Consider the following 17,882-nt stretch of genomic DNA (forward strand, 5'->3'; position numbering starts at 1 on the left):
ATCTCTAAACCAAGACCAAAATGATCAATTGTAACTCCTCCTAGAGCTTTCAAGCTACACCAAACTTGGCACAGACCTTCAGACTGTTCTGACTTGTGTTGCTGTATCTTAACTGATTGGAATCATGGTTTTGGAAGAACAGGTGATTAAAAAAAAAGTATGTAAGGAATGTTTAAATGGACAAAGACTATCAAAACTCCAACCGTTTTCTTTTACAAACACATGTAAAAAAAACAAAAGGGATAGTTCACCCAAAAATAAAAATTCTCTCATCATTTACTCACCCTCATGCCATCCCAGATGTGTGACTTTCTTTCTTCTGCTGAACATAAACAAAGATTTTTAGTAGAATATTTCAGCTCTGTAGGTCCATACAATGTAAGTGAATGGTGGCCAGAGCTTTGAAGCCCCAAAAGGAAGCATAAAAGTTATCCATAAGACTCTGGTGGTTAAATCCAAGTCTTCAGAAGTGATATGATGTGTGGGTGAAATGCCGATCAATATTTAAGTCCTTTTTTACTGTCAATTCTCCTCCCTGCCCAGTAGGCAGTGATATGCATGAAGAATGTGAATCGCATAAAATAAAAGAACAAAAATGTGGAAGTGAAAGTGAAGATTTATAGTAAAAAAGGACCTCAATTTTGATTGGTTTCTCACTGACACCTATCATATTCCGAAGACATGGATTAAACCACTGGAGTCTTACTGGAGATTACTTTTATGTGCTTTTTGGTCCTTCCAAGTTCTGGTCACCATTCACTTGCATTGTATGGGCCTACAGAGCTGAGATATTCTTCTAAACAAAATAGTTTTTGCTCTGCAGAAGAAAGTAAGTCACACATCTGGGATGGCATGAGGGTGAGTAAATGATTAGAGAATTTACATTTTTGGGTGAACTATCCCTTCAAACAAGGTTAAGCTAGAACATGTTTTTTTATAACATGTGTTTGTTTACATTTTGAATATCCCTCGAATGGGTGTTCACATTTGTCTCTGTGACAGTCCTAGCGTGAGTTAGCAAACAACACATTTAAGTCTAGTTAAATTAGTTCCTGAGAGGTTTGTGCTGAAGCACAGGTTAGATATCCAAAGGTAAGATAATATAACTAAAATAAAAACTCTTCAAGCATCGATCTCATTCCTCCCAGAACCCTCTTTTGTGGTTGAGGGCTTCAATTAGTTTCTCCTTGAGTGTTGTCCTGCTCTGATAAACAGGAAGATCCAGCAGGGCGTGGCAGGTCAGAGCCTCTGGTAGATGGTCCTGTTGAGAGTTGTGCAAGTTTCTCACTCTCATCTTCACCTGACTCATACCGAGAATGGGCACTCGCGCAAACCCCGTTAAGAACACTGGAGAATGGAAAAGGGTGAAATCTTGCTCAGTTTTTAAAGCTTCTTAATGTGTTATAGCTTACAAAAGACAAGCAAGGGGTAAATGCTAGAAATTCGAGAATTCTAATGAATTCATTTCATGAACCAACAGCATTTTCAAGAGTTAACTTACATAGAAAGGCCTTCTTTTGAACTGATGTCAGTTCATCAAACACCTCCCAGAATGAGATGATGGTTGGATGTTCAGCATCAAACACTCCTTCATATCGGGTGTTCTGGCAATCAAACGACATTTGAGTGTTATTCACAGGAAGAAGTGCCATTTGTGTCCCAAAGACTTAGTACTGATTTAAAGATTCCCTCAGTATTTCTTTTCCCTAATTCAAAAAGTTTTACTTCTAATGAAATGAATAGTCATTTTTAAACATATGTATTAAATCATGACCACTCACGTGAGATGAAGAGTTTTATTCTACATGGGGCAGGGGCACCTCATTGTGGCAGCCATGTTAGCATCACATTTACATTTATGCATTTGGCAGACGCTTTTATCCAAAGTGACTTACAGTGCACTTATTACAGGGACAATCCCCCCAGAGCAATCTGGAGTTAAGTGCCTTGCTCAAGGACACAATGGTGGTGGCTGTGGGGCTAGAACCAACATTCTGCTGATTACCAGATTACCAGTTATGTGCTTTAGACCACTACACCACCACCACCATCACATGACCACCTGACTACTACTCCCTTAATATCAGTAACTGCCCTGTTATTGGACACTTTCATACATTCATTTATTTAATCCTGGCTTACTGTGCATAGTGAATTTCTACAATGGCATTGGCAACTGAAAACTACTGCATTTGAATAATGCAGCATCCAGGCCACTAGGTGTCAGTGTAAGCCAGTGCAAGACATACTTCAAAAAATTACTGAATGCACCTTTAATTCATAGGATACTTAACTTTGTTTGATATCTTCAACACTGCTTAGTGTTTAATGCAAAACATTTATTTTTTATAAATACAGTATATGTGTGAACGTAAAACCTGTTTGAGAGTGTCCCAGTCATATTCCTCGTTGCCCACCAGCAATCCTCTCAGCTCCTCTGGTTCAAACATCTCCACAAAGTGACTCTCGCACACTTTGAAGAAACCTCTCCTGAATTCTTCAAACACTCCCTCCACAGATTTATTCAGGACATAATCCACATACTTGTCCACAAAGTCTATCCTGTTGTGTAAATTAAAGGTTTTTGCATTACATTAACATTAAAGGAATAGTTCACCCAAAAATGACAAATCTCTCATCATTTACTCACCCTCATGCCATCCCAGATGTGTATGACTTTCTCTTCAGCAGAACACAAATGAAGATTTTTAGAAGAATATCTCAGCTCTGTAGTGAATGATGCCCAAGCATTTTAAGCTCCAAAAAGCATATAAAGGAAGCATAAAATGAGTCCATATTACTTGATTGGTTTAATCCATGTCTTCTGAAGTGACCAAATCAGTTTTTGGCAAGAACAGACCAAAATATAGCTCCTTTTACACTATAAACCTTGCCATCAGCAGTCTCCTTGGCGATCGTGATTTTAAGCTTGATTACACTCCCTCTACTGCCATCTAGCTCTCTGCGCATGCATTATGCACTTGGAAGTGTAATCGAGCTTGATATCATGATCGTGCCTAGAGACTGCAATGGCAAGGTGTTACATTTTGATCTGTTCTCAACCAAAACCGTTTGGATCACTTCAGAAGACATGGATTAAACCACTGGAGTCTTATGGATTACTTTTATGCTGTCTTTATGTGCTTTTTGGAGCTTCAAAACTTTGGTCACCATTCACTACAGAGCTGAGATATTCTTCTAAAAATCTTCGTTAGTGTTCTGCAGAAGAAAGAAAGTCATACACACCTGAGATGGCATAAGGGGCATACATTTTTGTTTGGGGGGTTCCAGGCTCAGGAATTAAGCAGTAACAACACTTAAATGCAACACACATGTAACACTGTGTCATTTCATTCTAAAATGATTTTTTAAAAACTGACCTGTTATAATTTGTTACATTTTTTCCTGGCTCAGTGGGATCCAATTCCACTTCTACTCCATTCCATTTGATCTGATGTTTAAAAACAGAGAGGTGAGCCATTTTTGATGTGCCTTTAAAAGATATTTCAGTGCCAACTTTAACAGGATGCTGCACACAATAACGTGACACCTAAACAAACCAACCTTGAAGTAAATGTCCATTTCTTCAACATCATCGCTGTAGTCCAGAATTTCCTGAAAACTCCTGAGAACGTCATTAGTATTAATACTAGATATCTATCAAACATTGCTTATGACCAATATAAAGATGCTGAAATGAATCACGATAACATTGAAATGAAAACACTCACTTGCCAAGAACCGGCTCAAACTCTCTCAAGTCTTTGAGAGATGTCTTGACATTGAGAAGTTTCTTGAACAAAGCTAAAGGAAAAGGCAGTTGCACTACACAGTTGTTGTTGAAGGCCAATCCACAAAGGATTCCAAAGAGGAAATACCTCTCCTTCTCTACAGTTGGCTGGTTTCAGGCAATAAATTGTTATAGCCAAAGAAAACCATGGAAATAAACAAGAGAAACACAATGTAAGATATAATGACTCTGTAACTAAGACAAAAAGGTCTTAAAAGTCTTTTAAAAAATTGTACTATGTATACAATCTTTGCCTCACCCTTGTTGGGAACCAGATCATGGTTTTATTGTCATTATATATGAACATCTGAGAGGCCGGTTCACACAGCTCTTTAAACACGTTGAGAAAAAAGTCCCTCTTGTTGACATCTGACTTTTTCATGTCCTCTGTGTAATACACCTGTGTTTTAATAAACAAGATTTTCAAGCTGCTGTTCATCGTAACTAACTTGCCTTTTCCTATTAACTTTCACTTTAGTTCAGATCAAAATAGAAAATGTGCAACAAAAAATTAAAATTAGGTTGATTAGCATGTATAAGACTGGAATAACATTTAGATTTATTTATGCTTTAATATGTTTTAAAATTGGAGAATGCAGAAGACTTAAATCTAACACATTTATTACAATTTAACCCTTTAAGCTTGGATTGGGCCCATGGAGAAAAAAAAAAATATCAAAGTTGAAGCTGTACTTTACAGTGCACTCACAGAAAAAATATAGCGAGCAATAGTATTTCAATGTAATTCAAATGTATTTGATATACATGTTGCATGTAAACAGTTGTTGCTTATAAACAGTGTTAATTCTTATAACTTCACGAATATAATATGACCATTATTTACTTCACAAATCATTATTTCGAGATGGGGATTCTCGTTAAATTGAGACCACACACAACGTAATCGGATGCATAGATCATTAGATAATCCAAACGAAGCACAATGTGCTCACAGCACATAATGTGCTATCTGGCTAAAAACACTTTAGCTTTCCTGGATCAGATGACTTTATCGGAAATGATGTAGAAGGTTGTCCAGCATCATGGAATGCTAAATCAGTCGTATTAGGATTCAGACCAGAGGTGTAAGTCATCCAAATATGGGCAGAGAGGATAATTCACTGTACTGTACTGTACTGTATTACATATGGCCACCAGGAGATGGCGTCAAGTACATGATACAGACTCAATGATGGCTCAAATGACACAGAATGGAACTGAATGAGATCTCTCATGCCTGCATGCTTTGGAGAGAGAGCATACCTTTTCACAAGTTTGCGTGCCCATTTAATCTTTAGCATAAAGGAGGAGGAGGAGACTTGACTCAAGCTTAAATATAACCCCCCACCCAAAACTAGTAATAGATGGAGATGGTTAATATGGCCGAAATACCTAAGGAGGAGTAGGCAAGGTGGTGGGATGCTGGGACAAGGTAAGAGGTTGCTTTTATACTCTCATAATTAATCGGAATTTTAGATGCTCCTCCCAAACTTAAGTTTAGTAACTTCATAAGTCACTGTTGTATATGCATGTGTAATTAGTTCTCATGTACAATTATTATGTTTTATTTGTTTGGAGAGGCTTTTGGGCACTTGGAGACGTTACTGGACACTAGGATAAATTATTTTTGATTGCTTTGTCATATCAAAAATGTTACTCAGTTACAGGAGGCATGATTGTGAAAAAAACAAAAGCAAGGAGCTACCTTATTTATACCCTGAGATATATAATGTAAAATCAGAAAAATAAGGAAATACGGTTTTTTTTCCTTCAGCAGTTTCTTAGGCAGAGATTGTCATAATTTACCATAATCTATATCATAAAAAATTTGAAAAGTGTTCTTTTAAATGAAACCAAACCATGTTTACATTTTTTCTCGTGTTATAATCCTTTAATTTTGGACATGCCACTGAAACAGGAAATCTTTTTAAACACCTTCAAAGCTTAAAGGGTTAAATGTAAAACCAAAAAAATAAGAACATTGAACAACAACCCAAACTTTCTTCAAGAAAAACTTCCAGATGTGATACTGAAATTAAAATGCTTCAGAGGCTTCAGAGTAAAAGGCATTCAGCGTTTGTACCTCATCTGTGAGAAGAGAAAATAATATTGTTTTACCCTCAGGCATCCTCCTTTGAGCTGTTGCTCGGTGGCATGTCTCAACACAGAGAAACAATCTTCCAGCAGTGCGGTGCGTCTCAAAGTCAGATTGTAAATCCACTACACAAGCATATTATTATTATTCAAAAAGAACTATCTGGACACAAAAATCTTTTTTTAGGTAAGTTTTAGGTTTTGGTCAAGCAAAAAATACCTGTCGTTGTCTAATTTTCAAAAAGCTGAATTTGGCCTCTAGGTTAAAGATGCATGGAAGCGATATAAGATTGTTTATAGCTGTCTGTAACAAAGGAAATAAACCAAATCATGCTATGTTATCTTTATATACATGCATATTAGATTTGTGGTTAAAAATGTATTAGTACTCACATAGTAGTACTGTTGCAATGCCACTATTTCATTGACATTTCCATTCCAGTTATGCCACCACCAGTTGTTTTGCACATCATCATTGGTGGCTTGCAGCTGTTGATGTGAGAGAAAGAGTTTGAATTAGTTGTCGACCTGTATCGGTCTGGCTGATATCTGCCATTTTGATCATCAGAATCAGATGCTAATTATGCCTCCAAAATCTAACAATAGCATTTAAAATAGATAATGTGGATTTTTAGGATAAATCGTTATGATGAATTAAGCAATTCTGGATACACTGTAAAAAGCGGTCACCTGCAATTCTTACCTTGAGGATTTATTTCTACTTGATCTAACACTTACTTGACTTTAGTCTTTAGGTTTCTACAGTCATGTTAAATAATAGTTTTCACTTGAATAAAACATTTTAGATGTTACACCAGAAAATGTATTTGACATACTTTTGTATTTTATATACTTTTGCTACCATATACAGTATATGTATTAATGTAGCCTTATATCAAGATGATATCACCCACCCTACTCTCTATCCATTGGAAATAACCATATTGTTTGACAACATTTATTTGGTTCTTACCGTATCAAGAAGATCATTGATCTCATGAATGATGAAATCACTCTTTGTAATGTCTTCGCTGGCACTACAACAGACCTTCACGTGAAACACAAATGTATACACTATATTAAACAATTATCCAAAAAATTAGCTTAAAGGGGTAATGGCATACTCTTTTTTTTTTTTTATAAATATATATATATATATATATATATATAATTTTATTATCTTCCTTGCAGGACCACTGACCTAGAAAAAGGCTAGAAAAAAAATTTGGCACCAAAAAAAAAAGTCATTTAGTATTTAGTAATATATGACCATTTTCCACCCTGTCTCTGGCCCTCGGTGTCAAGAATGTAAGGCAATGAAGGCAGACGAAGGTTGAGGATCCAAATGCAGCTTACTTTATTGTTCACAAAAACACAAAGGAAAACCCTCAGTGGGGAAATAAACATAAATAGAGAACTCGGGCAGGGACCACAGACCAGGGTAACAGCATTCACAAACATTCAACGACTGACAGAGACTGAACAAACAGACAGGGTTTAAATACAAAAACATGGGACAAAGGGGCCAATGAACAAACAGAACACAAACTAGATGACAAGGTGATTAACAGAAACCAAAGGCAAATTAACAAGGGCAGGTGAAAACAATGACAGAGAACACGAACGCTAACAAGGAGACTATGGAGTTAAACAAGGGACAAAAGTGAAAACTAAGGAGTGCAAAAGTGACAAAAATGGCAAACAAAAGGGCAACAGTGAAACAAGACAAGGTATACATAACACTCGGTCTGAAACGCTCGGTTTTGGCCTAACCACCTCCTTTAAACTTCAATGTAAATGTCCACTGTTCAAACTGGCTAACATTATGCAGCCATTCGAATACAACGATTTTTGAAACTCAATTGGAAAAAAAATATTATACAATTACATTTCAGGGTTTACACATCGCACACATCCAACACATTGCATCCGAATATATTAAACTGCTCATCTCAAGCACAACTGTTAACACTGCACCATAAACAACAAACAGTCGCTGGAAACACATCAAAATGGTCAAAGATGTCCATCTAGTGCATATTTACATACACCAACAATTACAAATTGTGCAAATGGGAGCAAGTAATTGCATTCATATTAGCAATGGTGAGCATGATACGGAGATTGCATTTTTGCTCTAAAATAACATAATCACTCCACTGACAGTTAGGTTTAGGGTTGGGGTTTGAGTTAGGGAGTAGGGTTGATTAAATATGCATTCCTGTTGACAGTATTTCACCATTAACAACTAAAAATACAACTCGCTTTTGGTTTCACCCTTTGGACAACATTTCACCTCAAGAAAACTTCCATATTCGCCCACGAGGATCAGTGGTTCAAATTTCTGTAAGCACAGACTGATTTCAGAAGCAGAACCTACAAACTACAAAACAACAAGATGCAGCACAGCTGAATGAAACAGAATGTGGTCTCCTTTCCAGTCGTAACTTGACACTGTGTCTTTTAAAAGCAGTGCGAGATACATGACAATGATCAAAGATGTCTGTCAATGCATGTTTATATACAAATATAATTCACAATAATCCAGATGAGTCCACTTTGGTATGCAGGAAATACATACAAGTTACACTAGGCCTGTCTGTCCTGCTCTATCTCTGTTTACAAACTGAGCACCAGTGGGCGGGGCCAAGGGTGCGATGATGTATGGTAGGTGTTGATGTTGTTGCTAGTGACGTAGGCAAGTAGAGACCGAAGTGTTTTTAAACCTTGGTTTCAATTGAGTTTTGAGTTCTGAAATGTACATTATGTTTTTATAGAAGAATGACTTCTAATATATCAAAATATCAAGGAAAATGTGATTCTTCATGACATGACCCCTTTAAATGTTTAGATGCAAATGTTATCTTGTGATCTATTTTATAACTATGGTACCTTATAGAGCATCTGAAGGACCTCCACACATTTCTTCAGGCGTGTCGGTATGTCACAGTTCATGTTGTCAACAGCAATCCTGCCAATCAATTTGGCAGATGCCTTCCGAAATAACTTCACCAAGCCTTTAAGACAATCATAAGGCAGTCTGGACCAGTAGTTTTCTGAAATTAGAACATAAAATTATTAGATAAATAAAACAAATTAAACAAAAACAAAGGTTGAAAAGTACAACAGTTTTACCTAACAACTTGAGAGCAGCAGATTTCAGGTGAAGAATTTCAGAGGCCAGTGCTTCAGTGAGTTCAGTTCTTTGTGGAGCCACTCTGATGAGCTCAGGGAGAAGAAGGTAAAGTCTCAAAGATTCCACACAAATCGGATTCAGATTGCAGTTTGTGCTCAGAGAAGGCAGCACTGTACCCTGAACCGCCTTGACTACCTAAAGTACAAAGATCATGAACTGCAAACATAATCACACAGGAAATCAACATGCTGCTTCCACATGCTCATGTACCCTGAAATCGACCATATTTGGATGATTGATTGACAAGCACAATCCCCCATCAACAGTTTTTTCTTTCCATTCAAACATGTTCACCTTTCCCTGTGGTTCTACTGATTTCACACCACAAAAGTATTCTCAGAATTCTCCGGTTGTGTTCCCATTGAAACCAGAAAGTATTTCCATTCATTCCTTGACTTGGGTTCTAGTCCCGTGGAAGCCAGGAATTAATTGCATTCACATTAACAATGGTGAGCATGATTTGGAGAATGCATTTTTGCTCTAAAATTACATTTTTACTCCTCTGACAGTTAGATTTAGGGTTGGGGTTAGGGAGTAGGGTTAATTGCATAGTGAGTGGTGGTGGCATAGTGGACTAAAGCACTGAACTGGTAAGCAGAAGGTTGCTGGTTCGATCCCCACAGCCACCACCATTGTGTCCTTGAGCAAGTCACTTAACTCCAGGTTGCTCCGGGGGGATTGCCCCTGTAATAAGTGCACTGTAATGCAATGTAAATTAAATATGCATTCCTGTTGACTTTCACTATTACCAACTAAAAATACAACTCCCTTTTGGTTCCACCCTTTGGACAACATTTCACCTCAAGAAAACTTCCATCTACGGCTACCAGGGGCGGTGGTTCAAATTTCAATAAGCACAGACTGATTTCAGATGCAGAACATATTACTTCCTGTTGCCAAATTAACAGTGTATCTTAAAGTTAAAATGTAATAAACTATTTTTGAAAATTTTGCATTGGCCTTACCTCGGATATAACCCTTTCCTTCTTCGATATCTTTGTTAAAGATCTTTTGACCTGGTCGAAATCCAAACCACAGAACTCCACAGATGGCTGGTAATGTTCGTCACAACTATAAAACAGAAACTGGAATCAAATCTTTGATGGATGACAGTATATTTTAAGCAGTGTTTAACAATGTGCTAGACAAGTCTACCTGGATCCAAGTTACCTTGTTTTGAGAAAACTTCCATTCAGAGATGCAGCGGAGGAAAACACTTTGTTAATTTCCCTGTAAATAACGAAACAATCCTATTAAAAAACGTTTCAGTCTATTGCTAATCGTTACCATGTGTAGGTGAACTGTCCATGGTTCACACTGAGTCAAACACTCACTTCTTGATTGTTCTCCATGACTTTGAATCACATTCAGACAGCCATCGGTCAATCATTCTGTCATTTAATGTCAAAACCCCTCTGTCCAGATTGGGTTTTCGCTTTGCTGATTCATTCCCAAGCTAAAAATAGAAACAGTGCAGCAATAAAGTAACTGTTTGCAAATTTGTTAAACTGTTTGCGCAAACTGGTCTTACCTTGTAGCACAATGCAAAGGAATGGTTCTCGCCAGCAATGAGTTTCCCAGTTGCATATGCATGATTAGATTCTGTGGACAACACATATTTGGTTGATGAGCAACATCATGAATATAAACATTTTCATAACAAAATTACCCATTGCTATACTTATTTGTAATTACCAGTTGGTAGCTTCACAGGTAATGGCACAGACTGATTGCACATTTGTCCGTTTCCCAACTGCCCTTGCATCCCACATCCAAATGAGTAGATCAGCTTTGACGATTCCACTAATACAAGTGTGTGATTTCTTGAATGCAACAAAGAATAAAAACCTAATTACTAAGATAAACAACAGGTAAACATATATAAAAAGACTTTATATTTCTTTTTAACCATGAATATTAACGTTGTAATGTAAATTATATCTGTATTGTTTTTCTGACATATTGAATGCAATACAGAAAGTAAACAGTTTAGTCTACCTTCCACATGTGACCTGGGACACTTCAGATCCCCACAGTTCAGCGACCACCCGCGGATGATGTTCATCTCTAAATGAGTTGTGTCCAAGTTGCCCAAAACGTCCCGATCCAAATGTGAACACAGTGCCACCCTGATAATACAAACATAATTACTTCTTCATCAAGTTCAGTTGTGAATATTCCAGTATATAAGCTTGTTATAAAAGCCTTCTCTGGCATTGTGGAATGTACTATAATACCAAATAACTGGTATAAAATATAATATGATTGAATACCTTTGATAAAGAGGCAGTGTGCTCCCCTCCACAAGAGATGAACACAGTTTTTTTTTGGTTCAGTCTGTTTACAACTGTTGGGACATGTCTGTCTGTGATGGCAACAGAGTAAATTCATCACTTCCAAATACATAACATGGGCTTTACATTGTATTGTACTATTCTCAGAAATGCCATATTACTGTGAGGTGACAGATCGGATAATAATGGGAACCTTTGGTGTCTCCTAGGCCCAGCTGTCCACAGTTGTTCTTCCCCCATCCAAACACAGCTCCAGAGAGAGACAAGGCGAAGCTGTGGTCTCCTCCAGCGCTGATCTGAGCCAGAGGAATTCCAGACAGACTCTGAACATGTTGAGCAGTCAGAGTGCCAGATTGTCCTTCCTTCAAACCCAGCTGACCGTGAGAGTTCTCACCCCATACAAACAACTGACCATCTGAGAGGAGAAGAGGATCAACTCTGCACATCTACTCTGGCAAATGCATTATTTTATTTATTCATTTATTTTACAAAGGTTGTGAGTACCCTGGGTTAGTGCCATTGAATGCTGGTCTCCACATGCAATCTGTATCACCTGTCTGTTTTCCAGGCCTTTAAGAGGACTGCAGGAACAAAACAATCCAGTCTTCAAAATTAGTCATTTAAAGACATCAACCAGCAATTTTTATAATGTATGTATATATATGTTCTTTATTCTTATATATATATATATATATATATATATATATATATATATATATATATATATATACGAGATAGATAGATAGATAGATAGATAGATAGATTGATAGATAGATAGACAGACAGACAGACAGACAGACAGACAGACAGACACACACACACACACAGTGGAACCCCTTGGAATTACCTGCATTTATTGTATGTATAAATTTGTCTTGAAATCTGGTTTGAACTTCATCTAAGTTATACTAATAAATGAACACAATCTGTTTTAACGAATAACACACATTGAATTGTTCTTGTACATATTGAATACATAATTCAAACATTCTCAGCATAGGTTGGAAAAAGTATGTGAACCCTTAGGTTAATGACGTCAACAAATTAAGAGTCAGGAGTTGGCAAATCTGGCATCCAATTATTAAAACAAGAGATTGGAGGTGTGGGTTAGAGCTACTTTTACTGGTTCGATCCCCACGGCCACCACCATTGTGTCCTTGAGCAAGGCACTTAACTCCAGGTTGCTCCGGGGGGATTGTCCCTGTAATAAGTGCACTGTAAGTCGCTTTGGATAAAAGTGTCTGCCAAATGCATAAATGTAAATGTATTCATCCCCAAATTCATATTGTCATTCCATTTGGTTGTGGTCTGGTTATTTGAGGAAATGTACCACATTGTTCATGGGAATTGTCTGTAGCCAGAAATCCCTGTGGAGCTTACACTACGTACTTTGCTAAAGTCAGGTATGCATCTGTTACTCTTCAGATTCATCTTTGAGCATTAGATGTTTTATATTGATTAATTCTAAATTGATTAATTATGTAATTAGCTTGATACATATTTAACTTTTTAATAAATTGTTAAACTTGATTCTATTCTGACCTATTCAGAAATTCTTGCCTTTAGTAGATTAAGTTAAGTCCTTGTTGACACAAATCTATGATCAGCGTTTGTACAAACTAACGGCTCAGCATTGATAGAGCATCGGGAATGTCTTCTGAGACCTTAGCTTTCTGGCTAACTATTCTGTATTAACTAAGTGTACCTGGACTGAAGGGATTAAATATAATCATTATTTAGAAAAACAAAATGTTGGTCGACTCACGGATCACCTAAATAATGTTAGTCATTACCAGTGATTACTGTTAACATTATTCCGGCCAAGGGTACATAGGAAACTATGGAAAGTATTATCTGGCTATGGTAGCATTGGTCAGCTTATTCACTGAATAGAATTAGTCAATTACCTCTGTATAATAACCCAAAAATGGCTGGTGCATAGACTCTATGAACAGGAATCCAAATGAACGAGTGCAATGCAAAAGCATAGAATTAACTAGAATAATCAAGTATCCAAATCTAGATAAGATCTCAATTGATGATCATTAACTATTGGAATCTCAAGCAAAATTCGAGGTCTGATATTAATGGAGTCAGATTCGGTCTTAACTAAATCAAATAGTTATGACGCTACAGCCACACATGCACGAAAAAGATGAACACGCAGATACCTTCACCACTTCGCTGGATTCCGCCATTGGGCCAGCGAGGTGGCATTTTCACAAAGACATGAAATATTATAGTTGTTTATGTGTTGTTAGCTAAAGCACATTTTGTATTGTCTACATTTTAATGACCAATTAATGCAGAAAACCCATTAATTCCAAAGGGTTCACAAGGGTTTCCTTGCCACTGTATAAACATTCTTATAAATGCTTTATATGTATGGTATATAATACTGCTGGTATTGGCGTTATACCTGCTGTCAGATAAAACATATGTGCACATAGTAGAGTTATCCATAATAAGGACTTTTCCTCCATGAGCAAGAAGGACCGCACCAGTTCCCCCACAGACAATTGATCTGATTTTGTGTTTCTTTAGCTGTAGTGGTTCTGGAGTAAATAAAATATTTAAAATATCAGTTCAATTACTGTTCAAATATAATAACAAATATACATTTCTCATTTAGTTGGTAACACTTTATAATAACTTTCATTAATAAGTCATTAACAATCATTTTTATAATGCTTTACAGATCAGTAGTTCATGTATTTTGAAATATGAAAATGCATTCAAATGTTGCCCTAAAAGTATTTGGACACTTAAAAATGTATAGGCTTACATTTAATTGCATTTGAAACAAAATAGCAAAATGTCAAACCAAGTTGCATCTGCACCAAATGATGAAAGACCTTTTCTCAGAACGAATCTCTCTCTTTTGCAATTAACTTTAACAGATTGATCCCAATGTCAGGTCATCACATCATGGATGTGTTCCACTAACATTTGACAACCAGAAAGTGTACAAATATGTTTTGTCTACATTTTGAACAGTATGTACAGTGGATATAAAAAGTCTACACACCTTTGTGGAAATTGAAGGTTTTTGAGATGTAAAAGATGAATCCAAGATGAATCATTTCAGATCTTTTTAATACTTTTAATGTGATATTACAACCAGCAAAATTAAAAACAAATAAATCATTTTTTAAAATTTTATTTTAAACTTAAAATGACCTAGTGTGCACACCCTTTTGTTATGGTTTATTGGTTATATTAACCAATTACATCCAAGCTCTTATTCAGAAGTAATTATAATCCTCCGGTCATCAATTAAGTGATGCTGATTAACCCTGAATAAAAAACAGCGGTTTCTTTTTTTACATATATATATATTTCATATATTTTTCTCCCCTTTTCTCCTCAATTTTGGAATCCCAATTCCCAGTGCGCTCTAAGTCCTCGTGGTGGTGTAGTGACTCGCCTCGATCTGGGTGGTGGAGGACGAATCTGTGTTGCCTGCATCTGAAACCCTCAATCTGCGCATCATCACATGGCTTGTTGAGCATGTTACCATGGAGACATAGTGCATGTGGAGGCTTCACGCTATTCTCTGTGGCATCCACGCACAACTCACCACGTTGCCCACCGAGAGCGAACCACATTATAACGACCATGAGGAGGTTACCCCATGTGACTCTACACACCCTAGCAACCGGGACAACTGGTTGCTTAGGAGACCTGGCTGGAGTCACTAAGCACACCCTGGATTCGAACTCGTGACTCCAGGGGTGGTAGTCAGCATCTTTACTCGCTGAGCTACCCCGGCCCCCTGACAAAATCAGCCGTTTCTGTAGGATTTGGCACCTCCTTAATAGCATATTACTGCTGAAGCAATGGTCCGTAAAGAGCTTACAAAGGATAAGCAGGATCTCATTGTGAAGAGATAACAATCAGGAGAGGGGTACAAAAGAATTTCCAAAAATTTGATGTGCCATGCCCATGGAACACTGTGAAGGACATCGTCAACAAGTGGAGAAAATAGGGCACCCGTTAAAAATGGATGAAAAATCAAAATCAAATGTCCTGCATTCTTCACTTGTCTGGTCTATGGGGTAGGGTAGCAAGACAGAAGCCATTACTCTCAAATTTTGCCAAAACATATTTTCAATCACCCAAAACAATGTGGCAAAATATTTTATGGTCTAATGAAAAAAGACTGCTCATTACCCAAACAACACCATACCCACAGTGAAGCATGGTGGTGGAAGCATCATGCTGGGCTGGGCACTATTCAAGATAGAAGGAATCATGGCTAGTGCCAAATACCAGTCGATTTTGGGACAAAACCTGCAGGCCTCCATTAGAAAGCAGAAGATGAAGAGGAATTTCATCTTTGAGCATGATTATGACCCCAAACACAAATCTAAGTCAACAAAGGAATGGCTTCAGAAGAAGAAGATCAAGGTTTTGGAATGGCCCAGTCAGAGCCCAGACCTAAATCCAATCGAAAACGTGTGGAATGACTTGAAGAGGGCAGTGCACAGGAGATACCCACACAGTTTGATCGATCTGGAGTGGGTAAAAATGGGCACATCTAAGTTGCTAAGTGCTAAATTGATAGACTCTTATTCAAAAAGACTGGCTGCTATATTAAAACCAAAGGTGCTTCATCCAAGTATTAGTTGAGGGGTGTGCACACTTATGGAAAGGGCCGTCGCAAAGGATTCAGGTCCCCCTTACTGTATATTGCTCTGGGCCCCTTTCCTATTAATAATAAATAATGCAGTTTAGGATTTGAGGTTGGGCCCCCCTGAACCTGTGGGCCCCTAGAATCATTACCACCTTTCACCCCACTAGCTACGGCCCTGCTTATGAAACCAGGTTATTGTAAGTCTTAAATTGTTTTCTCCTAAAAAGTATACATTTGCTGTTCATTTGAATTTGGTTGAGTGCATTATCACATTAAAGGTGGAAAAAGATGTTACCTTCAATTTTAACAAGGGTGTGTATACTTTTTACATCCACTGGACTGTTTTAGAACCTTAAACTACACAAACTTATTTTTGTCAAATGTTTGGCTTGAAAGGCTTATTAATGCAACGCCATACAATTTACAATGCTTTATATGTAAAGCCATGTAAAGTGTCCAAACTTCATGACATTTCTGACTATTTTTGTTTTCTTATTATTCACAGGCACTGGTTAGAGAGAGCAGCAGATCAAGAGGAGAGAGGCAAGGGGAACATGACCCGAGCCGGTGTTCTGACAATCTGTCCTACCTCTCAGAATGTGCTACCAACACGCACTGCGCATGCGCAATACGTTTTCTAGCATATTTGAAGACACGCCCATAATTTTGGGCTATCACGAGTTTGGGTGAAAAAGTAAAATCTTGCTGAATAATAATACATATATAGTATTTTATTGTAAAAATGTAAAATTCATTTTAAAATTAAAAATGTAAATTAATTTATTGACTCGAACCCCTGTCTGTCGCATGAGCACAGCCCAATGTGTCAAAGCACTTCCACTGACTACAAGAAAATGGCTCTGCAAGGCTTTTTAAGGAACATAACTAATGAGCTTAAACGTTATTAAATAACCAGTTATTTATTTAGTATTCAATAATCATTTATTTGTTACCATATCGTTTCTCATACTTAGTCTGCCATCAAGATCGTTGTCTTCAGCGCGCAACCTCATGACCGAGACCTTCCCATCCCGGATGAACCCAACAAAGCTTCTTCCCGCTGACAGGTCCTGTATTTCTGATTTTGGAAACATGAAGCGGATACCACCAAAATCCGCATGTCTGACATGATCAGGCTGTAACAACCCGAAGCCCTCCCTGACCTGCGCTCCCCAATAACACAACATCCTCACAGTAGATGAAGGAATGGACTGAAGCACAACCTCTCACAATATATAGAGCCTGAATCGAAAACGAGTGTGAAACAGCTGACTGAGACTTCCCACAAAACGAAAGTAATTGACACACATTTACAAAGTTGCTTCCGCCCACTGGTACGTCTTTTGTTATTGTGAAACCCATGGATGTGGATGGTAATGACGTACAGTGTTTGGAAACCGAAACCAAACTAGGCTATAAAGTAAACTCATCGACACGCACTGTGGTGTTGTAAAACCAGTATTACTGTAAACATTAAGTTAGGCTACATGTACGGTTAAATGTACTTTGGCAAAGTGAAAATATTATCGGTTATTATCTGAGTGACGTTACTGCCTTGGACGTACCTAATCAGTCTTCTAAGTTGTTCATGTTGTATCAAGGAAATGCAAATGTCTCTGGATATTATATAATCTCATTAAAATGCAGCAATTTCTCACATTTCATCAAATTTAGCAAATGTGCAATGTCAGGAACACGGTTGACAGGTAGAGGATCACATAAGAAGGTAAACGACATCAGAAGAATTTACAAGATAAAGTGTTTAATTTTTATATTCAAATAAACATAAACAAAAATTGGTCAAGTGGTTATAAAGTGATATACGTACTGGTAGTACACGTGTATTCTATCTTGGGTAATATGGTAATAAAC

General features: G+C 37.4%; 1 protein-coding gene across 1 annotated transcript; it reads right to left on the minus strand.

Moving 5' to 3' along the window:
• Positions 1-854: 854 nt before the first annotated feature.
• Positions 855-17,274, minus strand: LOC127643480 (probable E3 ubiquitin-protein ligase HERC4). The gene is made up of 24 exons (XM_052126279.1): positions 16,981-17,274; positions 13,794-13,929; positions 11,879-11,955; positions 11,568-11,789; positions 11,354-11,445; positions 11,079-11,209; positions 10,776-10,903; positions 10,612-10,682; positions 10,415-10,536; positions 10,251-10,310; positions 10,046-10,151; positions 9,020-9,215; positions 8,777-8,940; positions 6,858-6,932; positions 6,278-6,373; positions 6,105-6,188; positions 5,909-6,010; positions 4,050-4,190; positions 3,732-3,898; positions 3,565-3,625; positions 3,381-3,451; positions 2,379-2,562; positions 1,502-1,604; positions 855-1,347 (listed from the first exon to the last, which is right to left on the minus strand). The coding sequence occupies exons 1-24, from the start codon at positions 17,195-17,197 to the stop codon at positions 1,136-1,138; spliced, it is 3,018 nt and encodes a 1,005-aa protein (XP_051982239.1). The 5' UTR covers positions 17,198-17,274; the 3' UTR covers positions 855-1,135.
• Between the last annotated feature and the right edge of the window lie 608 nt (positions 17,275-17,882).

This window comes from Xyrauchen texanus, chromosome 5 (assembly GCF_025860055.1).
Source record: "Xyrauchen texanus isolate HMW12.3.18 chromosome 5, RBS_HiC_50CHRs, whole genome shotgun sequence".
Classification (NCBI taxonomy): Eukaryota; Metazoa; Chordata; class Actinopteri; order Cypriniformes; family Catostomidae; genus Xyrauchen; species Xyrauchen texanus.

Coding starts and splice junctions, on each gene's coding strand:
- LOC127643480 (XM_052126279.1), bottom strand. CDS start 17,197: ATGTTGTGTTATTGGGGAGCGCAGGTCAGGGAGGGCTTCGGGTTGTTA. Junction 11,446..11,567: donor GGGCCTAGGAGACACCAAAG/GTTCCCATTATT, acceptor TTGCCATCACAG/ACAGACATGTCCCAACAGTT. Junction 10,311..10,414: donor TCATGGAGAACAATCAAGAA/GTGAGTGTTTGA, acceptor CGTTATTTACAG/GGAAATTAACAAAGTGTTTT.